Source organism: Symphodus melops (genome assembly GCF_947650265.1).
Source record: "Symphodus melops genome assembly, chromosome: 2".
NCBI lineage: Eukaryota > Metazoa > Chordata > Actinopteri > Labriformes > Labridae > Symphodus > Symphodus melops.
Genome location: NC_136692.1, coordinates 13,045,600 through 13,070,539, shown reverse-complemented (window position 1 = coordinate 13,070,539; position 24,940 = coordinate 13,045,600). Strand labels below are relative to the sequence as shown.

Genomic DNA, 24,940 nt, shown 5'->3' with positions numbered 1-24,940 from the left:
AAACTTTCATACTTGACGGTTTCCATCAAGTTGCTGCAGTAGTCAGGACCATGCAGACCTGATCACAGAGAACATACTAAGGGTCCATGTCTGTTATCACCTACTGTATATATGAGTTCATGGTTCAAATAAACACCTGGTTAGTATGCACTTCTGGTCACACCCCTGCATGCCTCCTGCATTGATAATCCATAGGTCACCTTATATGATTATACTGTATATGTATTATATAATCTTGAAGGCTCTGTAGAGCTGTCTCTTAAATTTGCTTAATTTGATATTGAAACATGTTATTGGTAAAATAGAAAAAACTGAAATATCACGTGGTCATAAGTCAGACCCTTTGCTGTGACACTCATATTTAACTCACATGTTGTCATTTTAATCTGAGCTTCCTTGAGATGGTTCTGCTCCTTCATCGGAGTCCAGCTGTGTTTAATTAAGCTGATTGGACTTAATTAGGAAAGGCAAACACCTGTCTATATCTGTTCCTTACAGCTCACAGTGCATGTCAGAGCAAATGAGAATCATGAGGTTGAAGGAACTGCCCTATAGGAGCTCAGAGACTGAATTGTGGCAAGACACAGATCTGGCCAAGGTCACAGAATAATTTCTGCAGCACTCAAGGTTCTTAAGAGCACAGTGGCCTCCATAATCCTTAAATGGAAGAAGTTTGGGACGACCAGAACTCTTCCTCGACCTGGCCGTCCAGCCAATCGTGGGAGAAGAGCCTTGGTGAAAGAAGTAAAGAAGAACCCAAAGATCTCTGTGGCTGAGCACCAGTCGGGGCTTTATGGCAGAGTGGCCTTAGAGAAGCCTCTCCTCAGTGCAAAAAATCAAAGCCTGCATGAGTTTGCTAAAAAAAAACACAGACTCCCAGACTATGACAAAGAAGATTTGTCATAGTCCAGGAGTCTGCTCATCACCTGCCCAATACAACCCCAACAGTGAAACATGGTGGTGGCAGCGTCATGCTATGGGGGTGTTTTTCAGCTGCAGGGACAGGACGACTGGTTGCAATTGAACGAAAGATGAATGCGGCCAAGTACAGAGATATCCTGGAAGAAAACCTCTTCAGAGTGCTCAGGACCTCAGACTGGGCTGAAGGATTGATTGAATTTGAAATAAGAGATATTCCTTTTTTTGACTGTTGAAGTTGTTTTCAAAAAAGTCCATGTTAATTATTCTTTTGGTGTGCTTTGATTTTAGTCATTCTGTTTTAATTATTTCTGCATTTCTTTACAATCTTTGACTGCATATTGGCATAGTGTTGATTGATTCAAACAAAGTAAATACATTTAATTCCAATTTACCAGAACGTCTCTCACAGACTGGTACAGCACTACAGTTAGCATTCTGTATACTGACCTGAGGGAGGGCGCCATTGAGCCAATGATAAAAATAAAATAAAATAAACATAATTTGTCGTAGTGTCACTAACTTTCTACACTGTAGAGTCCCTTTCTCGTGATACGTCCGCGGGCGCCTCCTGGCGGTGATCCTCAGAAAATCCCCGGCGCCCTCCCGTCAGACCGTCCCTCCTCCGCCCGGAGAAGCTCCACTCTCTCCGCTGCTCAACTTCACAAACTCGCTGGCCGTGTATGGAGAGTTCAAATGGGCCGTGCCAGTGTTTGCGTACCGTCCTTTTTACTTACTTTGGATTGTTAAACTTACCGGTAAACTTCAAATCTTTCCTCCAGGTCCGTGCGAAGACTAAAAACTTTCAAACTTTGTAAACATTTCGCCTTTTCTTTCCTCTTTATCCAGACATATTTGTTGACGGCGCGGTCCAACCAAGATGGACTCGGGTTGTCTGCCGTTCGGAGACTAGATAACGGCGTCACTCATTAAAACTGGATGTAGATTTGATCTAATTATCCGCAGTAAAACGAGCTCTGTATCAACTGGATGTAACTGGACTGGGTCTTTTCCTCCCCAGAAGTCGCATCCTATAATGAACATTTTCCCACCGAAGTTTCGGTGAACTTTACCCACGACTCGCCATGTCGGGAGTGGTCCGCACCCTGAGCCGCTGCCTGCTCCCGGCCGACGCCAGCCGGGACCCGGGCAGCAGCAAGGAGAGGAGCCGGGAGAGGGACGCGGCGCAGGAGCGGGAAGCTCGGAGAAGGAGCCGAGAGATTGACGCGATGCTCGCCCGGGAGAGGAGAGCTGTCCGCCGGCGGGTGAAGATCCTCCTGCTCGGGGCCGGAGAGAGCGGAAAGTCCACATTCCTCAAACAGATGCGCATCATTAATGGACAAGAGTTTGATAAAAAAGCACTTCTGGAATTTCGGGACACCATCTATGAGAATATCCTGAAGGTAAGAACAAGGTTTGATGGAAATAAATAGCCTACAATCAGGCCTGCACTTCAGACAAACTTTACAGCCATGTGTCTAAATGTCTGATTTGTAATTTGTGCTGTCCTCACCTGTTTTGTTATTCAAAATGTTAAATGACATTTCACAGTTTGGAAAACTCTCTGAAATTTTTAAATGGGCTGAAATTGAAATAGTTTTTTTTTTGTTATGACATATTTCAACAGGTTTCAGATTCTTCAAATTATTGATGGGGCGTTTCTCAACCTTGAGTGTTTGAGAACTGATATTTTGAGCTAAATGATCAGATTTTCAAGGATTCAAGCCAACACTTGAGAATAATTCAGCTCGAGTTGTGAAAAATAAGCATTTCTCACCAACAAACAAAGAATTGTTGATGAATGGAGAAAACAATCAGCATATTAATCAACATTTTGAAAGTCATTTTCTGATCTTATACTGACATTTATTCAATAGCTGAGGTTAACTCACTCACATACTCAAACACACAAAGAGGTTTGTTGACATAGTACATATTTTTACCCTGAAGTCTGGTGTGTGTTTGTCTTAGTGTGTAACTATAGTGTGTGCGCAGTCCCTTTGTTTGCTGTCATGGCTGGGCCTCCTTTACCAGCTAACAATACCAGACTATTCCTGAGGGATGAGCACATCCGCCCTGAGTGCCACACAGCCCAGACAAGGATGATAAGAACTGCACTTCTGCACAGACAAGGCATCAGTGTACAATAGACCCCTCAACCCCCCCCCCCCCCCCCAATTCCAACATACAGTGGTGTGGCTGTCTCAAGACTACATCCATCACGAACAGGAGCTCCCCCTTCAACACATTTCACCACTACTTATCCTGCACAATGCATCATGTGGAGAAGGAAACAGGAGAGGCCAAATTAGCAAGAAATCATATGATATGCCTGTCGTCAGAGATATCAAGAAGTGCCCTTATTACACTGAATTTAAGTAAAGTATACCAAAGTCCCGTAAAGCCTTGTTCAACCTTATAGAGATGCAAGTCATAGTTGCGAGTACTCATTTCATTAATTGAATCCACATTTTTTTATAGACTTAGTAAAATATTAAGAAACATAATTAAATATTTCTGAAATTACGTTTTCTTTAGCTTTTTGTTGAAAAAGGTTTGTTGGAAAATTGGACACTTGTTTGGAACTTGAAATAGGCCTAAAGTAACTTAAATGTTTGCGAAACAGTGAAGTGTTTCCCAAAATATTCTGTTTCCTGTTGAAAATGAAGAGAAGTGTTTTTTATGTTGTTGACAAAATGAAACCAGTGGACTCAAAAGAAAGACTAAGGTATTGTCTTTACAGTTGAGGATGTTTTGTTGAGTATTGAATGGTTGTCCTAATAAATCATTTACCTTTGTGTTATGTAGCTTAAAGGTTGTCATCATTCTTCTTTACACTGTCCAACAGTGTTTTATCTAACATTACCCTGAGTTCAGGTTTTGATAGATTACCCGGGTAATCGGTTTATTTTAATTTATACACCGACAGCATAAAACTCAAAGACATTCAGTTCACTGTCACGTAAGACCAAGATAAACAGCAAACCATCACATCCTCCCAACCTCCTGCTCCTGAACCAGAGATTATACTTTGTTAATTTACTTGAAAAATGACTTTGATCATAATTGTTCTGATGATACGTTTTTCGTAAACCAAGTCTTACACAGTCTGCATGAGATATTTCCCACTAAAAGACACTGTGTGTTTTATGACTTCATAAATAACCACAGTACTTTAATGTCTTTATGGCTGTCTTTATGGCTGATAAAAATACTTGCCTTGTATTACGACACCCAACATGTTTGGTGTCTTAAGAAACATTGTGTTTCCATATAGGGCTGACAAGTCCACCTTCGCAGCACTAAAGTCTATGTTTCGTGAGATTACTTTACAGATATGTTTAAATAGACTAAAAAATAATGAATGTCCAGAAAAATCAGGAGTAATGAACGGAGCATCCTCTCTAGGCAGAAAGAGAATGCTGCTTAAATTCGCAAACAAACGCTGCTCCAACGATGATTCAATAAGTCAAGCATTTGGAGTTGGTTGGATGTCGAGTGAACAGTACTATCTGGGATTTGGGATGTTGGTGGAGGATTAAACTCACCTGCCAGTGGTAGGGAAATCCCCTTTTAACCCTTCTCTTTCAGGAGGGTGAGGAAAGAAAGCCAAGCAGGAAGGAAGCTGTGATTTATCTGAAAAGAACACACAGAAATCAGATTATAAAGGTAAACTACACAGGTGTGGTCCTGCTCTCTTTATCCCAGTAATTATACCTCGAGTAACCGACATCTCTGCTGTACTCCTTGTGAAAGATGGATTATTTCTTTCTTGGAATTAAAATGAAACTAAAAAAAACCTCATGTCAAGACTTGTACTTCAAGTCTTGGTTTGATAAAAAAGAAAACAAAAGTGATCTCCATTTCTCTGACTGTATGTGTTCCCAAACAATTCTCCAACAAGGGGGATAACCAAAATGACAGTTTGAACAGCTTGTTGTATACAAATACGACAATTTGCAGATTTAGCTAGACCCCTTATTGGTGTTAGGTGTTAGTGTTAAGAGTAAATAAATCTTGTTATTGCATGCTCTCAGTTATATATACTCTACATAATTCATAAGCTCATCCTGGCAAACTTGTTTTACGACATAAAGATAAGGGCTTACATTTAAAAATTAAACATTTTCTGATTTCAAGTCTTTCTGTGCTGATTATATATTACAGAACAAAATTGTAACAGAATTGGGGAAAGACAAACTTTTCAATATTTTGAAAGTTTTTCATGTCTGATGTCCAAATGGGGATGTTTTCTGTTGCCACATGTTCTGACAAAGGATTGACAATGTTGATACAGGAATTGAGCAACTTTATGATGAACGATAATGTTTAATGTCCCGACTCCCTCTGTGAAGACTCTTATGTGAAACATTGTCAGATACTACAGAGGGTCAGTGACACATGAGACAAATACCAAGAGCCATCATTTTGTCCATGTCGTCTGGCTTACAGGGGACAGTATAGTCCTGCAGAAGTGCTTGTGAGGAGGACTAATAGCTAGTCTGTCCATGTCTCATCAGTCGTCTCAAATTTCCAGAAACTGACAATCCACATACTCCCTTCACACTCTGATTGGTTAGTTTTAATTTATCTCTCTGGCACTCTTCTTTCGAGTCCACACTCGCTGCACGTTCTTGTGAACAATTTGGTGCTCAACCCCATCTCTGAGAAATCAAGTTTGCGAAACTAAACTGCTTTATGTCAAAGGGTTCAGGGCTGGAGTTCAACACTATGGATCTCCTCCTGAAGTGAGTGTCTGAAAATGTGCAACAACATCCCCATATTTAAACATGAACACTTTTTATTTACTAAACTGTTAGACAAACTGGATTCTTTTAATATCCTTAACAGCCAATAGAGCATCTATCAAGAGACGATGAAACAGTCAAGTACACCAACTGCTGTTTCCAAGTTTTTTGTTTTTTTTCAAGGACGGAAGAAGTCACCTCTGATTTGATTATTGTCAAATTGTGAGTGAAAATGTCGGTAGTGTGGCGGGTATTACAGAGTTTCTGGGAAAGATCAGCAATATGCAGTTTGTGAGTCATTTCTAAAGGAGGGACTTCTCACAACAATTTAAATACCTCAAATCCCCTCGCTCATTTAAAAAACGAACAGGCCTGAAGAATAACTTAGAGTTGATGGAAATAAACATCAGTATCGGAATCTGCCTTGATTTTCACAATCATTGCATCTCTAAGGTCAACTGACCTATAAATAGACTAGTCGTTGTAACTCTAACCAGCAAAGCAAGGAAAAAAACAAACAGACAAACATGCAGGCTTACGGAGGGAGATGGTTATGCAACAAATACACAGAGTAGTAAACAGATGAGGTTCAGGTCTGCTCTCAGACAGGAGAGATGGAGATGATTACATGAGTTCATGTGACTCAGAGCGTGCTCACTGTGACTCTCTGTTTGATGTTTTTTCTGCACTTCTCTCTGCATGTGTGCCTCTTTACCGTGGTTACTTGTGTTTCTTTGTATTCAGCACCAGTTTTGATTTGTCAGTCTTACTCATTCAAAGTGCAAAAACAAAGACCAGACAATTCTGACAAAAAGTCTTAAATGAGGGATCAGACAAACTTAGTCATACAACATCAGACTGAACACACACACACCCACACACCTCAATCTGTCACACATAGAAGCTGCCATAGCGAGAAATTCTTCCTTCACATTTTGCTTTTATGTTTTTGTAATTGACTTTTCACACCCTGTTGTATCTGTCTTCAAACGGGGGGATTCTCTCTTTGGGTTTAACGTCTGAGATGTCTTCCAGATTTAGGAGGATTTTTTTTTTCCTCGTCTTTGTAGAGACGGGGCTGAAATAGGATTGCAGCTGTTTCTGTTGTGGGTTTTTAAAGCTCTCCGTATGTGATATTAAGCTATGCAAATGAACTTGAGCAGACTTGACTGTGACTCTCTGACACACACAGATACTCACATCCCTCGACCTATTGTGACCTTTGAAACACTGAGGCGTTCTCTGTGCGTGTTTGCTGCTGAGGCCTCTGTTGTATGGATCCATAAATGAAGCAAACATGCTCTGATAATCGGGCAGACTTTGAACCTAAAGATGCTGTTCAGCATTATTCGAACAGGAGTAAAGTATGAATGTATACATGTATCTTCAGAATAGTGGAAGTATGAAGTCACAAATAACAGAGGACGTTTTCTGTATTGTTATCCAGTTGACTTTTTTTATTAGTGTTGACATCAGATTTTGTTCCACATTTTAGCTTTCACATGAAATGTTTTATCTTGATCTGATGCTATCTTTTATGTCTTGTTTTTGTTTGAGAGGCTCTAAAACAGTCCCTGATGAGATAAATCAAGTTATGTGACAGACTAAATATGCTGAAAATCAAATCATGGTATGTTGAACAGGACAAAGGGAACAAAAAAAAAAAGATGGTTTAAGGCTCCTATCACGTCCTATCATGTGTTTGGTCTGCGTTGAATCTGACGTCCGCTGTGAACAAAGTTGTACATTTCTTTATCTTGTTCTGTGCATATGGAAACAATGTTTTCAGAAAAAAACCCATCTTATCCTGGTTTCTTTGAACAGTCACTCACTGTGAATCAGTCACTCAATCAATCATTATTTGTATAGCGCAAATTTGTAACAACTGTTACCTCAAGACGCTTTACAAAAAAAGCACATGTGATAATATGCTGATGTCGTTCTTCTGTTGTATTCCTCGCGTTCTTGTTATGTATGCAAATTAATTGTCTAGAAATGATCAGCCTTGTGTTAATGGTCTTGTGAGCCTTTGTAGGTCAGGTTGAGGCATCAGTGTTAATTTTGAGCCTGCTTTATAAGCAGATAAAAGCCCTTTTAAAAAGTTTCATTAAATCAAAGGGAAAGAAAAAGGGGACCCAGATTTGAAACATTCAATGTCTTTCTCTCCCTCGCTCTGTGTTGGTTAGTTTGATCACTCAGGAGAAGACCTCCTACAAAGATCACTCCGCATGTTTCTTTGTAGAAAACCACCAGCGAACACACATGCACATCTCAGAATGTGTTTGTGTATGTTTGTGAGACTCAGTGTTGACATTTTTTTCCAGGACAGAACACACGCAGTATACATTTCTTTTTTTCTTCCTCAGTGTGGCTGCTGAATATTGCTGATGTTTGTTGTTTACCACTGCACCACTTTAAGCCTCGTGGGTTCTGAGTGTGCTTTTTTTTTTTTTTTTTCTGCAGGGAATGCGGGTGCTAGTGGATGCACGGGACAAACTGGGCATCAGCTGGCAGAGCTGTGAGAACGAGAAGCAGGGAATGCTGGTGATGTCGTGGGAGGGGCGAGTGGGCGGCTCGGGGGTCGAACCCAGTGAATTTCAGCTGTACGTGATGGCACTGAATGCACTGTGGGCTGACACGGGCGTACAGGAGGCGTACTCAAGACGCTCTGAGTTCCAACTGGTGAGTAAATTGTGCCTCTTCATCAATAGTTTATGTGCCTTTAAGAAGAAGTGATCTGACAATATTTTCCCTGATGTCTCGTGCGTCATTTTCATTACAACACCCTGAAGTTCACATCACAAGAATTCATCTGGTTTTAATGCTAAAGTTGTCTGTTTGCCAGAACAACACATTTGAGCTGTTTTAGGATGATGTGGGTGGTACTCTGACAGGAGATGTTTTTTTGATTAATTCAGGCTCATACGCTCTAAAATGATAAGTACCACTCTTTTTTTTTCTTTCTTTTTTTGCAAAAAAAAAGCAGTCGTGAGGTGGTCTAAGGCAGTGGATCCCAAAGTCAGGGTCAGGACCCCCTGGGGGGGTCAAGAGCTACCAAGAAAGGTTCTCGAGATGTGTGACTGTTTATTAAGTTCATTATGTCCACTCAGTGCTGAGGACTCTACATGGAAACGATATTCCTTCCAATGAATAAAATAGTTTTTTTTTGTTTTTTGTTTTTTTTAGCAGTTTTGTTATTTTGTGTAGTTCTTTTCTTAGCAGTGTTTCAATAAGCCTGTTAGCGCATATGTGTGGCTGTGCGCTACAAGTCATAGCCACCTCCAGGGACAGTGGGGGGGTCCCAGTCCCAGTCTCAGGCACCCTTATTTTAGGGATCACAAGCTGAAAAGTCTACGATACCTAATCACTCAACATTGACACAAAGTCCTTAAAGCTCAATATTTCAAGTGAGACTCTTTAGCTCAGTCATCCCACGACTGTCTGCGTTAAAAGTCCGCCTGCTGTTCATTCTCTGACCAGGAGTCATCATTGATCAAAGATTACACACAGGCTGACCTTATGCTTCACAGTCGCTAGACAAAACATTGAATGAGTGTCATTGTTGGCGAACACATTTCCCTTAGTTTGTTTCAACACAAATCACTACATGCAGATTTAAACAGATACTTTCTGAAGTGACACATAAAAATGTCAACATCTACATACTAAAGGCTCTTCAGAGAAGTTATTATTATTTTTTGGTTGGTGTAGAAAACAGTAAAAATGAATAGCAATAACCTTTTAATGACCTAAAAAAAGATGGCAAGGCTCTCAGGAAGAAGACTGATTATTTCTGTGCAGTCATTTTAAGTTCCTGCAAACCAGTCAGTGTAACAGCACGCTGCTAGGACTGGTTTCTATTTGCATTTTCCACAGCATTGATTTTTATACAGTAGTAGACAACAGTGTATGATTTTTGATGCATAACACTCCTGACACACGTACAAGTACAAGATATAAAGAAGCGCTTTCTCCACAGGGGGCACCAAAAAAGCAAGCAGCACTTCCTCCCTGCAGCTTTCAACATCCCTGGCTGGTCTTAGATTTTCGATCATATCGCGTTTATTCAGACCTGACATGTGCCTGGTTCGGTTACTTATCTTTTAAACAGAAAACGAAGACATGGACATTTGGGTAATTTATTTTGGAACAGAAAAAAGTAGTAGCAGCGAAACTATCAAAGTTGCTGTTTATCTAGGCACACAAACAAACCCCTTTCCTCTTCTCACCACTTGTCTTAAGTGAATCATTCTCTCCGCTGCCTAAACGGAACCAAACAAATAGTAATTTTTTATAGCAGCCATTTCTTGTGGTTTTATGAACTACAGAGCAGCTGGAGAACCACTTCATATAGCAAGCAACAAGTCTACAAATCTGCTGTAAAGGACCGGACAGATTGTCAGTGACACTTACTGGTTCAACAGAATGTCATGAATGATCAGTTACCATGATGTCAACATGTTGAATGTCTCACTGCAGCTGGTCTTAATGAGCTCTGTTTCGAACGTGAGAATGCAGATTGACTTTCCCGTCCAGGACCCTACGTTTTGACCTTTGACCTTCTTGTTACACATTTATCAGTGACAAAACTATCTGGAGTCAGACATAAGCCACTTTGGTCTCTCTCACTTAACATACTGTAAGTGTGTGTATGTTAGACATCACGCACAGCTCTAGGTCAGATTGCCTCATCTTATCTATATGATAAAGCTGCTACTATAGTACAACTGCACAGGCTTTCAGGCTTTTTTCAGGCTTAAATGATTATGCTGGTGATATTGTTTATTTTCCTTATTGTGAGCAAATTCCATTTTAAACCAAAACTAACAAGAAGTTAAAGAATTATCTGAGTATTCAGAACCTGATGAAGCGTGTTCCTCTCTTCTTAAGAGCTTGATAGTTGTATATAATCTTTTTTTTTCTTTTTTCCAAACACATCAGTGACCCTCCCTGTTCTACTATCTGATCCAAGTATTTCAAAATGTGGAAACGTTCCTATTGAATATAGCACAACAGCAGTATATCTCTTCCTGTGGTTCTGTTATCCTTGCTCAATATCGTTTTGCTGCCACACTCAGGAACACTTTTTCAGCGGTTTTATATTCTCAACAATGTTTGTCAAATGTTTACTTACTATCTCCTTTCACACATTCTCTCGTGTGAAACACACATCAGGGAGATTTTTCAATGTCTGGTTGGAAAGCTAACAATGTACTGATGTTGTTCTCCCTGAAACTTACACTTTTTAAATATGTAGTCCTGACCGTTTTCTTGACTTCAGAAGTTGAAATCGCTCAACATATCTTCCACATTATAACATAATTTGGAGAATCAATTTTCCTTTATTCTTAAGCATTTTGAACCATCAAATAGTCCTAAGAAGGGAACAGAGATAACCTTTCACTGACTTGGTCATAGCTAACAACAATAAGCATTGTACTTTTTTCCTTTTCTCTTCAATTTCTGTAGTACAGTATACTCTTATCAAAGTGCCTGTCATCAAATACTGCTCCAACAGCATTTCATCGTACTTGTACAGTGACAATAAAGATGTGTGAAGTTCTTTATAGACTGCTGTAGTTCTGAGCTAATTAAACAACTCCCTGAGGCACACTGTTATTGTGTAAGCTAGCATCATTGGAATCAGGAGTTCTTCGTTAACTTTGGATTGATAAATACAAATGTAGCATCTTTCAGCACATTGTTTTGTTTTTGAAGCCCTTTGGTTTCACTTTGACCATAACCCACTGTACAAAACACCAAACTGCAGACATGAAGTGATGAGAGTATTGGAGCATATAGAGAGACAAAAGGCAATATTCTCCAAAATAAGGTGGTGGAGACTAAAGACAGAGCTAAAAGAACTTTAATTTTTGTACTAACCCACAATCTGTGTTCTTTTAAAAAAAAAAAAAAATTATGCAAAATTTCCCTGCGCTTGTGTCTTGATATGCAATTCTATGTTCCCTTACAATAGAAATTTGTCTGATGAAGAGTAAAACTGGGCTTTTAATACAAGGATCCCTTTGCAGCTCTAAGGCGGAAAATACTTCTCAAATATGATGTATTTGTTTTTTTGTTGCTCATATTTAGGCTGGATTGAAGGCTTTCTTGCAGTGAATACATTGAGTTGGCAGAAACAGGCTTTAGGGAGAAATTGGACACAGTATTAGTGGGTTTTGTTTAACATTAGATTTGTTGACACTAAGAAAAACAGACAGTAACATCAGCCTTATCCTATCAAAGGAAGAAAAAACACTGTGAAGTGAATGTGAGTTTGATATCTCCGTCTCCTCTCTCTCTGCTCTCAGAGGTTTTCCGGGGATACCACAGTCAGCTTTTCCCAGGCACGGCTGGAGCTGGGCCACAGGCTGACAAGAAGAGCCAGGGAAGATAGAAAGACATAAAAAAAAGAGAGGAGGCAGGGGATGAGAGTGGAGGGCGGAGAGAGAAACGCACTGAGGGAGATAGCAGAGAGGAAAATAAACCAAAAGCCAATACATGCAAGAATTTTGTTTACTTGCAGACTTCTCTGTTTTACCACCACACCCAGATAACACACAGTTTGATGTAGGATACACACACCAAAAAAACTTCCACTGCTTTACGAAAAACAGACTGCATGTCCTGCTGTGACAGCAAACTGCTGCTGTTGTCTCCAGCCAGGGAAGCATCCTGATTAAAGGAGGTGCGAGTTTACTGTAAAGGGAACTTTGAAGCCCTACACAGACATAAAGAGGCCATAAATGCTACACACACACTTCCCACATGTGGTCAACTAGATGATCTTACCGCCTGGTAGTCTGCTGTTTTGGCTATGGTGCATATATACGATGTTTAATGTTCAGTGTTGAGTTAGTGGAAAAATCTTTTTTCTGCAAATTCCTGCGTCTGGGTTTGGTTTTGTGTTTCCTTTTTTCACATTGCTAGCTCTTAGCTAGCGTCCTCTCTGTGTGTTTCATGATGTGTGTGTGTGTGTGTGTGTGTTATGGACTAAACGTCGTTTCCAGAGCAACCAAAAATAGATTAATATGTACTGTATTTAAAGAGCAACTTTCCTTTTTTGAGTTACAAAGTTAAAAAAGTTATTATATAGATGACGGATGTTGTTCCAGTCATTTCTCGCAGTTTTGACATCACTGTTCCCACGAAGATAATCGCAGAATTGTGATGCAATGAAGGCCTCATAACACAAAATGAGTGCAAACATACAGAATGGCTGACAGATTGAGTCGCAGTTTTTTGATCGTTTTTGATTTGTTCTATCTCCCTTCAGAAATATGTTAAGTTGTCACTGACAGACCTCTATTGATGTTGTAGATTTGTGCTGATAACCTGGCAATACAATGTTCATCATTACTGAACGAGACAATGACCAAAACTAAGACAACTAGCTTCATGTTTAGGAATGAAAGGATTCACTAAACTCAAGATACGATTCAGGATACGATTCGCTCAGGATTTATTTTACAAAATGAGAGTGTAGACAAATGATGAGTGAAAAGATTCCTTCAGAGGCTGCAAACCCACCTTTCAGTGTGGTTTGGTCTTTTAATGTGTTTTTAATCTCTCAGCAAGGGGAGATGATTGGAGCTTCTCATTGGGGTGTCGATTAAAAGCTGCATCATGTTTGTTGTGCTTTTTGTGTAGTTCGCTGTCTTCTTGCAATATTATACAACATATAATATAATACACACATAGGTGGCAATAATACTGTGCTGAAACAGTCAGTTGAATGTGATTTCTTTCTCAGTCAGTTTACACTTTTTGTCTGTAATTTTGTTTTTTTTAAATGTGTTTTAAGTTTACACTGAACATTTAAAGGGGAGATTTCTGATCATACGGCATTCTTGTCAAATGTAAGAAATAAATTCAGAGATTTCAGATTAAAGCTAAAATTCAAGTTTATAGTCATAGATTACATATCTTTGCAATACATGTTGTTTATTAGCCGAAATATTTATAGATTTAAAAAAAAAGAAAGAAAGAGAAAAGGAATGTAAGACAGCCGTCCCGAAATGTGATAACACAACACATTTTTTTCTAATTGACCTGTTAAATACATGCTGTCCTTGTTAATTTACTATTTGAATGTTGAAATTTGGGATGGATGAAATAAGCAATCTGAATACAGTCTGCACAAGAGGAAATTGTACCCGTGGTCTCACACACACACACACACACACACACACACACACACACACACACACACACACACACACACACACACACACACACACACACACACACACACACAGACACACGGATGCATACTCACAGACAAACACACTCACTGCAAAATGTTAGCTTACTCAGGTCTTTGCTGTGATAAAGCCCCTAATCTGCTCATACACACCATGAATGGAGACATTCCTCTAGCCTTACTCAACCACACACATACACATACACACACACACACACACACACACACACACACACACACACTTACACACACACACACACACACACTCACACACAGCTATACTTAACCATTGTAAAACATATAAATCGAAACAAGGCACTTAAGCTCACTCTGTGTAATGAAAGGAAATGATTCTGATTTAGTTTCATTTATTGCTTATTTGCAGTTTCAGCGTCTGTGGGAATCATGTGTGTACATGTGTGGAGCATGCGTGTCTCTGTCTGTGTTTGCATATCCCTTCATCTATGGGAATTCCCCTCTCCCTGCTTTTCCCTCCGTTCAGCCCCTCACCCTGTTCACGTCCAGCTCAGCCAGTTAGAGACCTCGGCTTTGTATTTCCTCCTGCGGCGAAACTGTAGGTCAGCGGTGGGGTCGCAGGGTCACATCTCACCAGCACAGGGGTCTCATTTCCTGGTTGTTGTGCGACATGTCAGGACTAAAAGAAACCCATTTTGCAACCATGTGAAGAGAAAGATTTCTCTGATTCTGTCTGAAACAAACTAGAAATCAGAAAAAGTTATTTTTTCTATCGCATGTTAAGATAAATACTTCTATATTTAAGTTAGCTTCAAATGTTTTTATGCCAATCTCAAAACGACTTTGTGTCTTTGTTCTGTCCAACTGGCTTATCCCTCCCTCCCCCATTTCTCCATCATCTGTTTTCACACACACACAGCTGTTTCCTGTTGTGTGTTTGTGTGTGTGTGTTTGTATGTGTGTTTAAGACAGAGAGAGGAAGAGAGAGATTCCCTTTTTTATGTCAAATGTGAATAATCAGGAATCACAAGAATAAAGAAGTTAAATGAAGATCGAAGTTGATTCTTTTTGACTTTAAGCACAGTCAACACCTCTGTCACTGCTGGAAACGCCCACTGGTTTCCATTTGTGAAGAGTATGAAAATCAACACCATACTGATGTATACTTTACGTCGAAGATAATCCTGCAGCTCAACGATAGCTCAGTATTGATTTTCACTTTGATGGATCACAGGCTTAGAAAGCCAGCTTATTGAGTTTCACAAATAAACAGAAATAAAAGGAAGTGGACTAGAACCCTGAAATGAAAAGACTCCCAGCTTCATCCCACTGTTTTAGATGAACATATGTGTGTCAAATGTAAGGTTTTCTATTTGTTACGGGTTGACTGTTTATCAGCTTGGCAGTTTCTTCAGCTATTGGCCAATTATCTTGATCAGCGTTTTATTTTACCAATCACCGTTAATAATAATAATTATAATTAAAATTATAATTATTATTATAATTAAAAAGTGTTCTACTTTGGCTCTGCTGCAGGTGTGTGTCCTTCCCATAACACACTGTGATTGGCAACATGTCAGACACATTACAGCCCATCAATATCCCAAAGATCGGCACAAGTCAGAAGTTCCTGACAAGAGCTTCCACTTTGTATTGCAACAGATCAGCTAATTCAGTTTAATTAGCTAATGTAAGCTAGCTATAGTAGGATATAATCAGTTTTCTTTTTTTCCCCCACATGTTTGACACATTGAACAAATGAATAATGGTGCATGCATATTATATTCTGGTCAATAATGAAAAAAAAAGGAAATACATTGCAGGATCTAAACTTTACAGCCTTCTGTAGTCTTGAAGTTATTTTAGGTTAAATACAAATATCAAAACACTTTGACATGTTTATGAATTTAATCCTCAGTGGCTTCTTTGTGGGCAACAATCAGGACACTTGATGGGCTGACCTTAGTTTGTTTTGAGCCTCAGAGCGGAGCAAAACAAGTTGAACAGAGTGCGGTTCAGTCTAGGTCAGAGCGGGCAGACGATCAGCAGATAAAAGAATAAAATGTGAAGCTTTTTAGGATTTTAGTAGATTAAGGTGCTGCTTGTCATTAGCATAAATAATAATGTAAATGTATGCATCCAAGTTTCCTGCTTTCTATATCTATATGGGAGACTTCCTACTGTTTTCTGTAAAGAAACTGGCACAACAACTTTCGATCAGCTCTTTGTTAAGTAAGACTTTTATAGGGGATTTCTGAGGTTTCCTTGTAAAACATTTCATACTATAGTCTTTAGTAATCCACTGTGTGTCAGTAATTTGATAAACTTGCCCTTGTTGCTCTCTTTAATTTTAAAGCTGCATAAATAGTTTTGGGGTACTTAGCAAAGACAGCAGAACAGTGACAGTCAGTCTGTTTTCTGGCCACTTTATGAACACATGTGAATATATGCTGTCTTATTTTGGTTTCTCTTTTGCTGCTGAAGCGCTCCACTTTGTTTACAGACTAGTTGCTTATTCTCTCCCTGCTAGAGACAGAAATGATGCATGATAACTTCGAGAGGCTCTCTTCAAATAGATGTTTGATGTGTTGTTCATATGAATATTAAAAAGTGCAGCTTAAATGTCTGTTTCCAGGTTCATGCCAGTTTTCTGTTTTGCAATGCAAAGAGGTTAACATGATGGGATTATGAAACAGGGACCTAGTTTAGTGCGCGTCCCCACGGATTGAGGCACAGTCCGCGTGCAGATGGCCCGGGTTTGCGTCCGGCCCGTGGTGTTTCACCCGCATGTCTCGTCCCACTCTCTCTCCCACCTTCCAACTCTGTCCTCTGTCCCCTCTACAATAAAAAAGAAAGAAAGAAAGAAGGAAAGAAACTACAGCACTGTTGACGAAGCCTGTCCATGTACTAGAGTTCAAAAGGGGCATTTATTTAACAAGAAAACAACAAAGAAGGATAAGTGTGTGGTTGATGTGCATGGTTTCTGATCGGATTTGAGAGAATGTTTTATTAAACCAATAATGGCAGTGTGACAGCTCCCATGAAAATGCAATTAAGAAGAGATGAAATACACGAAATGAAATTGTTCCAGTAATCAAATGAAGGGTTTTAATGTGATTATTTGGGGCTTTTCAGTTGCATTAATCTATAAAGAAAATGACTCAGTTTCCCATCTGTAATGATTCTCTTTCTTTATCCCTGCAGAGTGAGTCGGTGAAGTACTTCCTGGATAACTTGGATCGCATTGGTCAACTGGTGAGTCACAGTGTTGAGTTAAAACTTTATTTTTATTCACCTCTGTCATTTTTTAACACCCCCCCCCCCCCCCCCTCTTTCTTTAGAACTACATTCCAAGCAAGCAGGACATTCTGTTCGCGAGGAAAGCCACTAAAGGCATCGTCGAGCACGACTTTGTTATCAAGAAGATTCCTTTCAAGATGGTGGACGTTGGAGGTCAGAGATCGCAGAGGCAGAAGTGGTTCCAGTGTTTTGACGGGATCACGTCGATACTCTTCATGGTTTCATCGTCGGAGTACGATCAGGTAGCGCACCGGCATTTCTCATCATGTAAGGCTGTGATATTTAAAGGTTAGTCACACAGCCTGATCATTAATCACTTGACTTGGCTTAGGAAATGCACAAAAAAGATCAGAGAGGGAGAACATCTGAGATTTACACAAAGCTCTCTTTGTGTTATGTTCTGGAAACTTGATTGTTCCCTCAGCCGTGGCAGCAGTTCAGATCGACAGTCATATGATGACGGCTCAATCCATAATTGGTGCACAGATAAAACCTGGAAAAAAAACCCCCCAGAGACAATAGTTGTTGTGTGTGTTTCAGGTCTTGATGGAGAATCGTACAACAAACCGATTGGTGGAGAGCATGAACATCTTTGAAGCGATTGTCAACAACAGGCTCTTCCTTCACGTCTCCATCATCCTCTTCCTCAACAAAACAGACCTGCTGGTGGAAAAGATCCGCACGGTGGACATCCGCAAGAACTTCCCCGAGTTCAGAGGAGACCCCCGCAGGCTCGAGGACGTGCAGGTACACATACACACTGAATGAAAAAAACACACACTAGCTGCATGAAGCAGCAGCAGCAGCAGTTACCTTCCTCATCATAGTGCTTCCTGTCTGCTGCACTTGAGCTCGCTGTGCTTTCTTACACCAACCATCATGTTACAGCCTATCCTGCTTAGAGTCACAGGGGGCTGGAGCCCATCCCAGCTTTCAATGGGTGAGAGGTGGGTAGAGCCTGGACAAGTTGCCTGTTAATCACAGGGCGGACTTACTGAGACAAACATTTACAGGTTGTCTCGATTCACTGATAAACCTAAGAAGCCTGTTTTTTGTACCCAGAGAGACGCCACACATGCACAGAAATAACACACACAAACTCCACACAGGACTTTACTGTACTAAAGGGATTCAAACCAGGAACCTTCTTCAACATACTTACACAATAAAAATAAAAGTGTATTTCACACAGACAAAAACACTTCAGTCAGTCAGTGCTGACATGCAAACGGAAAACCTCCTCTCAGTCGGACGACTCATATTTGTGTTGGTTTTAAAATGTTTATTAAAGCAGAACATAGATTATGTTTGGGGTCCATGCTCTGACTAAATCAATGTTATTCTACATTCAGAACTGATGTCTTGAATCCCTCAGCTGGATGTTGGGGTGCTGATAGTGCTGAGTGCAGTCCTGGTGTAGGTCAGAGCTGGCGACGAAGGAGCAGAGGGAGAAACCGGAAATCTTGCAGCTTAAATAGACCGCTTATTGGAAGGAGCTGTTGTCAGGAGATAGTGTATAATGAGGCATGTCGAGTGTGAAATCAGTGCAGCTCGAGTTGAGGGCTTGAACTAGCTGGCATGCACCGCCTCACTAATTAGGAAATGGAAGCAAGTGTGTGTCGTTGTTGATTGCTGCACCTCAAAATTCAAATCAAATGAGAGTGCAGAAGTTGTTTAAGAAAAAGTGTGACGTCATCCAAGTTGATCAATTTGTTACATTGTTTTTTTTTATCATATCACTTTGTCACTTTTCTGTTCACTTTAATGTAGTTTACTAAAAGAGGTTTCTTCTCCTGCGTGTGATTGTGATCTGTGTAATTACCTTCGCCTTCACATGAGCTCGATCTTTTCTGTCTTCCTCTCTTTCTATAGCGCGTCATCTTCAACCCTTGCCCCTTGCGTTGATGTTTCTTTGTGGCTCCACTCGTTTTCAATTGTTTTTTTCTGGAGGTTATGTAAAACCTTCATGTTCACTACTTTATTGTAGCAGCTAAATACTCTCTAAGGTCTTAAACTATTCAAACTAAAGTAAAGATGACCTTACAAAGGAGCATTACTGCAACATTTCAGAAAGAAATCTCCTTGCCCTAAATGCAGATCATATGACCCATCGCACACATGAATACACTTACAGATTTAAAGAGGAATAATGCTGCTGGTTATTGAAATTGACGCAAACTAAATGAAATTACAGCTTGCCTCCCACGCAGGCATAAAGTCGTTGCATCATTTAATACTGGATTTTACTGGACAACAGCTCCAAACAGAGATAACAAGGCCAATAATGTCTGTGTGTCTCTATCTACGTTGAATAAACAAGTTGAATTCAGGGCTGATGTTTTCCTCAGTGACGTAAAAGAAGCAGGAAGAAACATGTCATGACTGATAAAAGGGAAGCAGATGTGGTTGCGTCATTTCAGGAATATACAAGCATAAAAACATAACTTTGGAGTTGTTGTGAAATAACAGCAGCACCTTCTTTCCAGGGTTACCGGCTGTTGATGCACAGAGAAAGTAATTATCCCAAAAGTGAGCTGTAGCTCTGCAGTCATAGATTGTTTTCATGGAGTGTCGATTTTTTATTATTGATTTAAATTAATGATTATATCATCATCTGTTAAACTAATTCAGTCTCTCAATCTATGTTTGTAAAGATTCATAACAAATTAACCACTTTACAGAAAAGTAGTTCTACACCTTACTCTTTGTTATGCATTACAAACTTAAGCAGTTCATAATACTTGGGTTTTAAAGTTGAATCAAAAAGACAAATGGATTTGATAACATTTCACCTATCATCCTTTTTCATCTTAATTTCATTCAAACTAAGCTTCCTGATTTAAAATGATTAAATTAAAACAATTTAACATGGGGAGAAAAGACCCTTCTGGGACAGCCTTTCCTTTAAACACACATGTACAAGTATACATTTATAAAAGGCTCACTAGTCTACTTTCAGAGCAGATTTTCAGATCAAATATAAATGAGCAGCAGCAGGTGAGTGCTTATAAACTTCTGAAAACAAGATTCGCCTTTCAGTTTTACAAAATGATAAGCATCTCAAAGCTGATGTGGTTGTTATATGTTTGTCTTTTTAGGCAACAGAAACTTCTTTCTTTGGTTTGGAAGGCCTGTTAGTTGTCTTTCAGTTGTAATCGTGTGACAGCACTCCATTATATAATAGTAATAGTCACAGCTTCCCGAAGTGGGCACAGCTGTCTCTCTTCCCCCATGGGGTGGCAGAGCTCATAGTTAGACAGGAAGAGGTTTACTCAACAAAAAACAGCAGTTAGATGAGGTTATAAAACATAAAGGAATCACGTCCCATCCACATGAGCACCGATCTGAGAGAAACAAATCCAGAGGGAGTGAATACACTTTGAGTCTCACATGTCTTCAAGATAGAAATATGCGTGAATGAATTTTAAATTTGTTGTCCTGCTTTGAAGTTTATCACCCATGCACATGGAAAAGAGCAGATTATATACCTGGCCAACAGGCCCAGAGATGGACTTTTCTTCAGAAAAAAAATTGTCTAACCAAAACAGATTTTGTCTAGTCACTCTCCCATATCACAGCTACAGGGTTTTTCCTGTTCATGATGACTTCTAAGAAATGAGATAACTGTCAAAAGCAGACTGTAACTCTGTCTCTGCTCTACTCCGTCTAGGCGTTCTTGGTGCAGTCGTTCAGCCGTAAGAGGAGAAACCGGGGGAAGCCACTGTTCCACCACTTCACCACGGCCATAGACACCGAAAATATCCGTTTTGTCTTCCACGCCGTCAAGGACACCATCCTGCAGGAAAACCTTAAAGATATCATGCTGCAGTGACCTTCACTCTGCAAACATCATTTAAACTGAGAAGATGCCATAAACGGCGGCCCCCGGAGGACTACAGATTAGGCCTGCTTTAATCTGACACTACGGCCCATGAGTGCATGTTAACACTGACCTGTGGAGATTTAACCTGACTCTGAACCTGAGGAACCACGAGGTGACTGTGGACCTGCTGGTCTACCTGTGGAAACTGTGAGGGTCACTGTGGACCAGACCCTGCATCTAACCTTTTTAAATGTGTGTGTGCTGAAAAGACAGTTACCTTCCTGATTTTAGCTCTCAAGTATGTTTTCATACACAAGTTACAAAATGCTTTAAAAAAAAAAAAAAAAAGGAGCGAAAAGCACCGACAACACACAACCTTGGCACTGAAAGTGTGTTGTTTCTCAGATGTATATAGTTTTCTTTTATTTTTAAATGACAACTGTGTCACTAAACAAAGTCAAACTGCTGCCGGTTAAAGTTCAAACTGTGTAAAAAGAAACAGGGAAGACAAAAAAGGGCAGTTTAGAGCGAGTAGAAGAAGAATGCCTTATCTTGATGTACACGTGATGGAGGAGCTGAGGGTTTGGGCTCCGACTGGTCATATGCTGTGTTATGTGATAAGGTTGCACAAGTGTTCCTATCAGTGAACTTCAACAGAAATGAATCCCTCTTTTGGTTCACTGCATTCCTTCTTCTATCTTTACCTCTCCTCCTCTGCCATCGTACAATCATACAAGAAATGAACAGCTGCACAATAGACGGATTATTGGTCTCCTCCTTCTAAAGCAGAAACAGTAGACTCTATATTAAGAGACTGTAATTGAAACACACACACACACACACACACACACACAGCTCCTGCTGTTTCATGAATTATGGTTCTATCCACGTCTTCCTATGTTTTCCACCCGTTAAAGTAGAATAGCAGCCCGGACTTAACCTGAGATATACCGTCAATACCCAAATACGCAAAAACTTTTGGGAATGTTATTCGTTTGGGTCCTTTTTGAGCTTTGACTGTGAAGAGAACAGGATAGTATAGACAGGGTTAAACTGTAAACATCAGTTTGTAGCATACAGCCAGCAGACATCTTTGAACTTCTGTGGAAGTCAGGTGTGCTTTGCTTCGAAGATTAGGGATTCAAAAAAATGCTAAAAATATAATATGTAAAAATGAAAAGTGCTGTACAGTATACTGTATGTATACTGTATACAGGTAATTCTTTTTATCTGTATTTTCTGGTGTAAACTCTGTTCACTTAATAGCAAGCAGTGATTTAATAAAAACTTTAACAGAGCCAGTTTACAATCCCCTTAACAGACCCAAACACAGCTGAAGTGCCTGATAATAATCCTAGGAGTTGGCTGAGATCATGATTTGATTGGTGTTCAAAGGCAATTATGGGTAAAAAAGAAGAATAAAGAAAGAAACTGAAAAACTGAACTGAAAAAACAAAAAGCACTATTCTTTGTTCAAATAATCAGATATTCTGATACGTTTCCCCATACATCTCATCCTCCCTATTTATTGATTTTTTTCTGTTCTAATAGTGGCATTAACATACTGTAGTACAAACCATGGCTAAATAAGGGGGGGATATTGACATAATATTCACGAGTTGAACATTCTGGACATATGAATAAGAAGCTGTTGTCCGATACACTTATTTGATCTTTATCATAGACCTGTTGGCCTCTAATTAGGAGCTGTCCACCTTCTCTCTTATGAGCTTCTCTAATGGCAGCCACTGAATATATTAAAGCGTGCAGACGTGGTAAAGATTGTGGATTGGTTGTTTGAAGTGAACATCAGGGGTCATCACTAGGCGTATGTTACTATTGTATTTACAGTTTGTTGAATAAGGTTTAAATGTGATCACTAAATGATTCATAATTAATTGTCTAATGTAAAAAACAATCACTAGTTGCAGCTGTATTATATCCTGGCACTGATTTATCACGGTGGTTAAACTGTTGACTCGATGTTTTTCTGAGATGACCTGATAGGAAGTTTTAGTGGCCAGCCAAACAGAAACATTCAAATGATGTTAAAATGAGAGTCCTTATCCTCTCCTTTCCTTCAATTCACCTCCTCTTTCAGATGTTTTCAGTCATTGAATTTTATTCCCAGCATTTCATTTCTGGTACGCAGGTAGTACAGGACAAAACTGGGCCACACCCCCCACCCTGAAGATCCCCTCGGGGGGCTTTGAGGCTAATCAGAAGCACTTCCACACTCCTTTTTATTCTTACTGTATAAACTGTCATTTGTAAGTATGTCTGTGGGTTTTCAATTGTGACTAGAGACCTTTATGTTCATGTTTATACATATTGTACATAGAATACTGTAAGTATGTGACTGCCACTGTGTGTATACAATACAAAACCACTCTGTTAAACAGTACCACTGTAACTGTAGAATTGCTGTAAAATGTTGTCCTAAACTAACCTACCTTTCCCACTCACACAAATACTTTTGTAAGTTCATTGCACTGGAAAGAAAACAACCAGAAAAGGAAACAATCTGGAGAACGAAGTTAAAGCAACCAACAGGCAGCGGGCCTTAATGGTTGAGCAGAATGGAGTCAGAAGATGAAAAGAGGGAGGTCTTCTGCTGTATTTTTTTTGTTTGTGTCCCAGTGTCTTGGCTCTGTGCTTTGTGGTGAAATACACTGCCGTTTGCTGACATGCTGTTTCTTTATTTTCTCAGTGTGGGCGTCTGTGTGTGTTTGAGCGTATATGCTGCAAAGTAACGGGTCAAAATCTCCTGAGCTGCAGAGATTAGCAGAGAAGGGACGTCAAAGGAGATGGAACAGAATTTAAAAAATGAACGTCGAGACATGGGGGAAGAGAAAACCCAAACATGTTTTTCTTATGTCCGGGGGAATGCGAGCCCTTTTACAAGACCGGCAAGGAGAGGCTCTTTTTTCCTGTTAACTTGTGTTCGGCTGATGTGCAGTCTGAAGGCTAACCGTAGGCTTTAGTTGCACATAATGTAATATGAGGCTCATCAGCAAGATGTATCAGACGACTGGGTATGAGAGCAGAGCTAGAGTCAGTCGATATCTCAGTTACCAAGCAGAGTCTGACCTTTGCTTTGGCTTTTAATCACAGCAGCTTAGATACATAGCAGACTGAGAGTCTCGAGAGAGGGAGGGAGCCCAGAAACAACCAGAGCAGAGCTTTAATGCTGTTTTAGGAATCACTGGTTAACTTGGATTTATTTTCACAAGATGGGTGCAGAATATCATTTATAGAGACACACAAAAAGACCCTGTGAATGTGTGGGCACAGGCAGGCGGAGGGACAGACAAAGGGAGGAAGAGGGAATACAAGAAAAAAGTAAGAGGAGAGAGGGGGAGGAGGTCATGTTTCCTCTGTTGAGCCCACTTCCTGTCCTGATCCCAAAATGGAGAGACTGTAAGAACGACATCCCTCCGCTTTTCTTAGTCCCCCCCCCCCACACACACACACACACACACAAACATCAGAAAAACCCAAACCCGCCTCCTGCGGTATGATACAAAGGAGATGAGAGGGAAAAGCAGGGAGCAGAAAAATATATCCCCAGTGGTCTCTGAAACATAAGGAAGCCTTGGTTTATAGAGGCAGAGAGGCGCAGGACATTTTGTCCTCAAGTTGCACCACACTATTCATGTGGAAGGCCTGCATGTTTGTGTGCCTGTGTGTGTGTGTGTGCGGTGTTAAATGAAGCTTATCTTTATTTTAGGCTCATCACCAAAACTTAAGAGTTCAAAAGTTCATTTTAACTCAGTCTTTTTTTTTGTTTGTTCCTGATTGTATGTTAAATTAGACAGACTCTTAGCTTGAATTGAACTTAAACAGCTAATATAACAGCTTGTGATAGAGTATGCTAGTGCTAGTCTATGTGTTGTAAAAACATATCTTTATTGCACAAATGTTTTACAAATTAATCTATAAATATTAAAAGATATGAAATCCTTGAGACCT

General features: G+C 39.9%; 1 protein-coding gene across 1 annotated transcript; it reads left to right on the top strand.

Annotated features, from left to right (window-relative positions):
- Positions 1-1,526: 1,526 nt before the first annotated feature.
- Positions 1,527-23,654, top strand: gna12a (guanine nucleotide binding protein (G protein) alpha 12a). Its single transcript, XM_079337045.1, has 6 exons — positions 1,527-2,321; positions 8,130-8,348; positions 17,050-17,100; positions 17,187-17,387; positions 17,686-17,892; positions 20,816-23,654. The coding sequence occupies exons 1-6, from the start codon at positions 2,004-2,006 to the stop codon at positions 20,975-20,977; spliced, it is 1,158 nt and encodes a 385-aa protein (XP_079193171.1). The 5' UTR covers positions 1,527-2,003; the 3' UTR covers positions 20,978-23,654.
- The last annotated feature ends 1,286 nt before the right edge of the window (positions 23,655-24,940 follow it).

Bases quoted from the DNA above. Each gene is read 5' to 3' on its own strand.
- gna12a (XM_079337045.1), top strand. From the start codon at position 2,004: ATGTCGGGAGTGGTCCGCACCCTGAGCCGCTGCCTGCTCCCGGCCGAC. The intron at 2,322-8,129 runs GTAAGAACAAGG...TTTTTTCTGCAG, and splicing joins TCTATGAGAATATCCTGAAG to GGAATGCGGGTGCTAGTGGA. The intron at 17,388-17,685 runs GTAGCGCACCGG...TGTGTGTTTCAG, and splicing joins CATCGTCGGAGTACGATCAG to GTCTTGATGGAGAATCGTAC.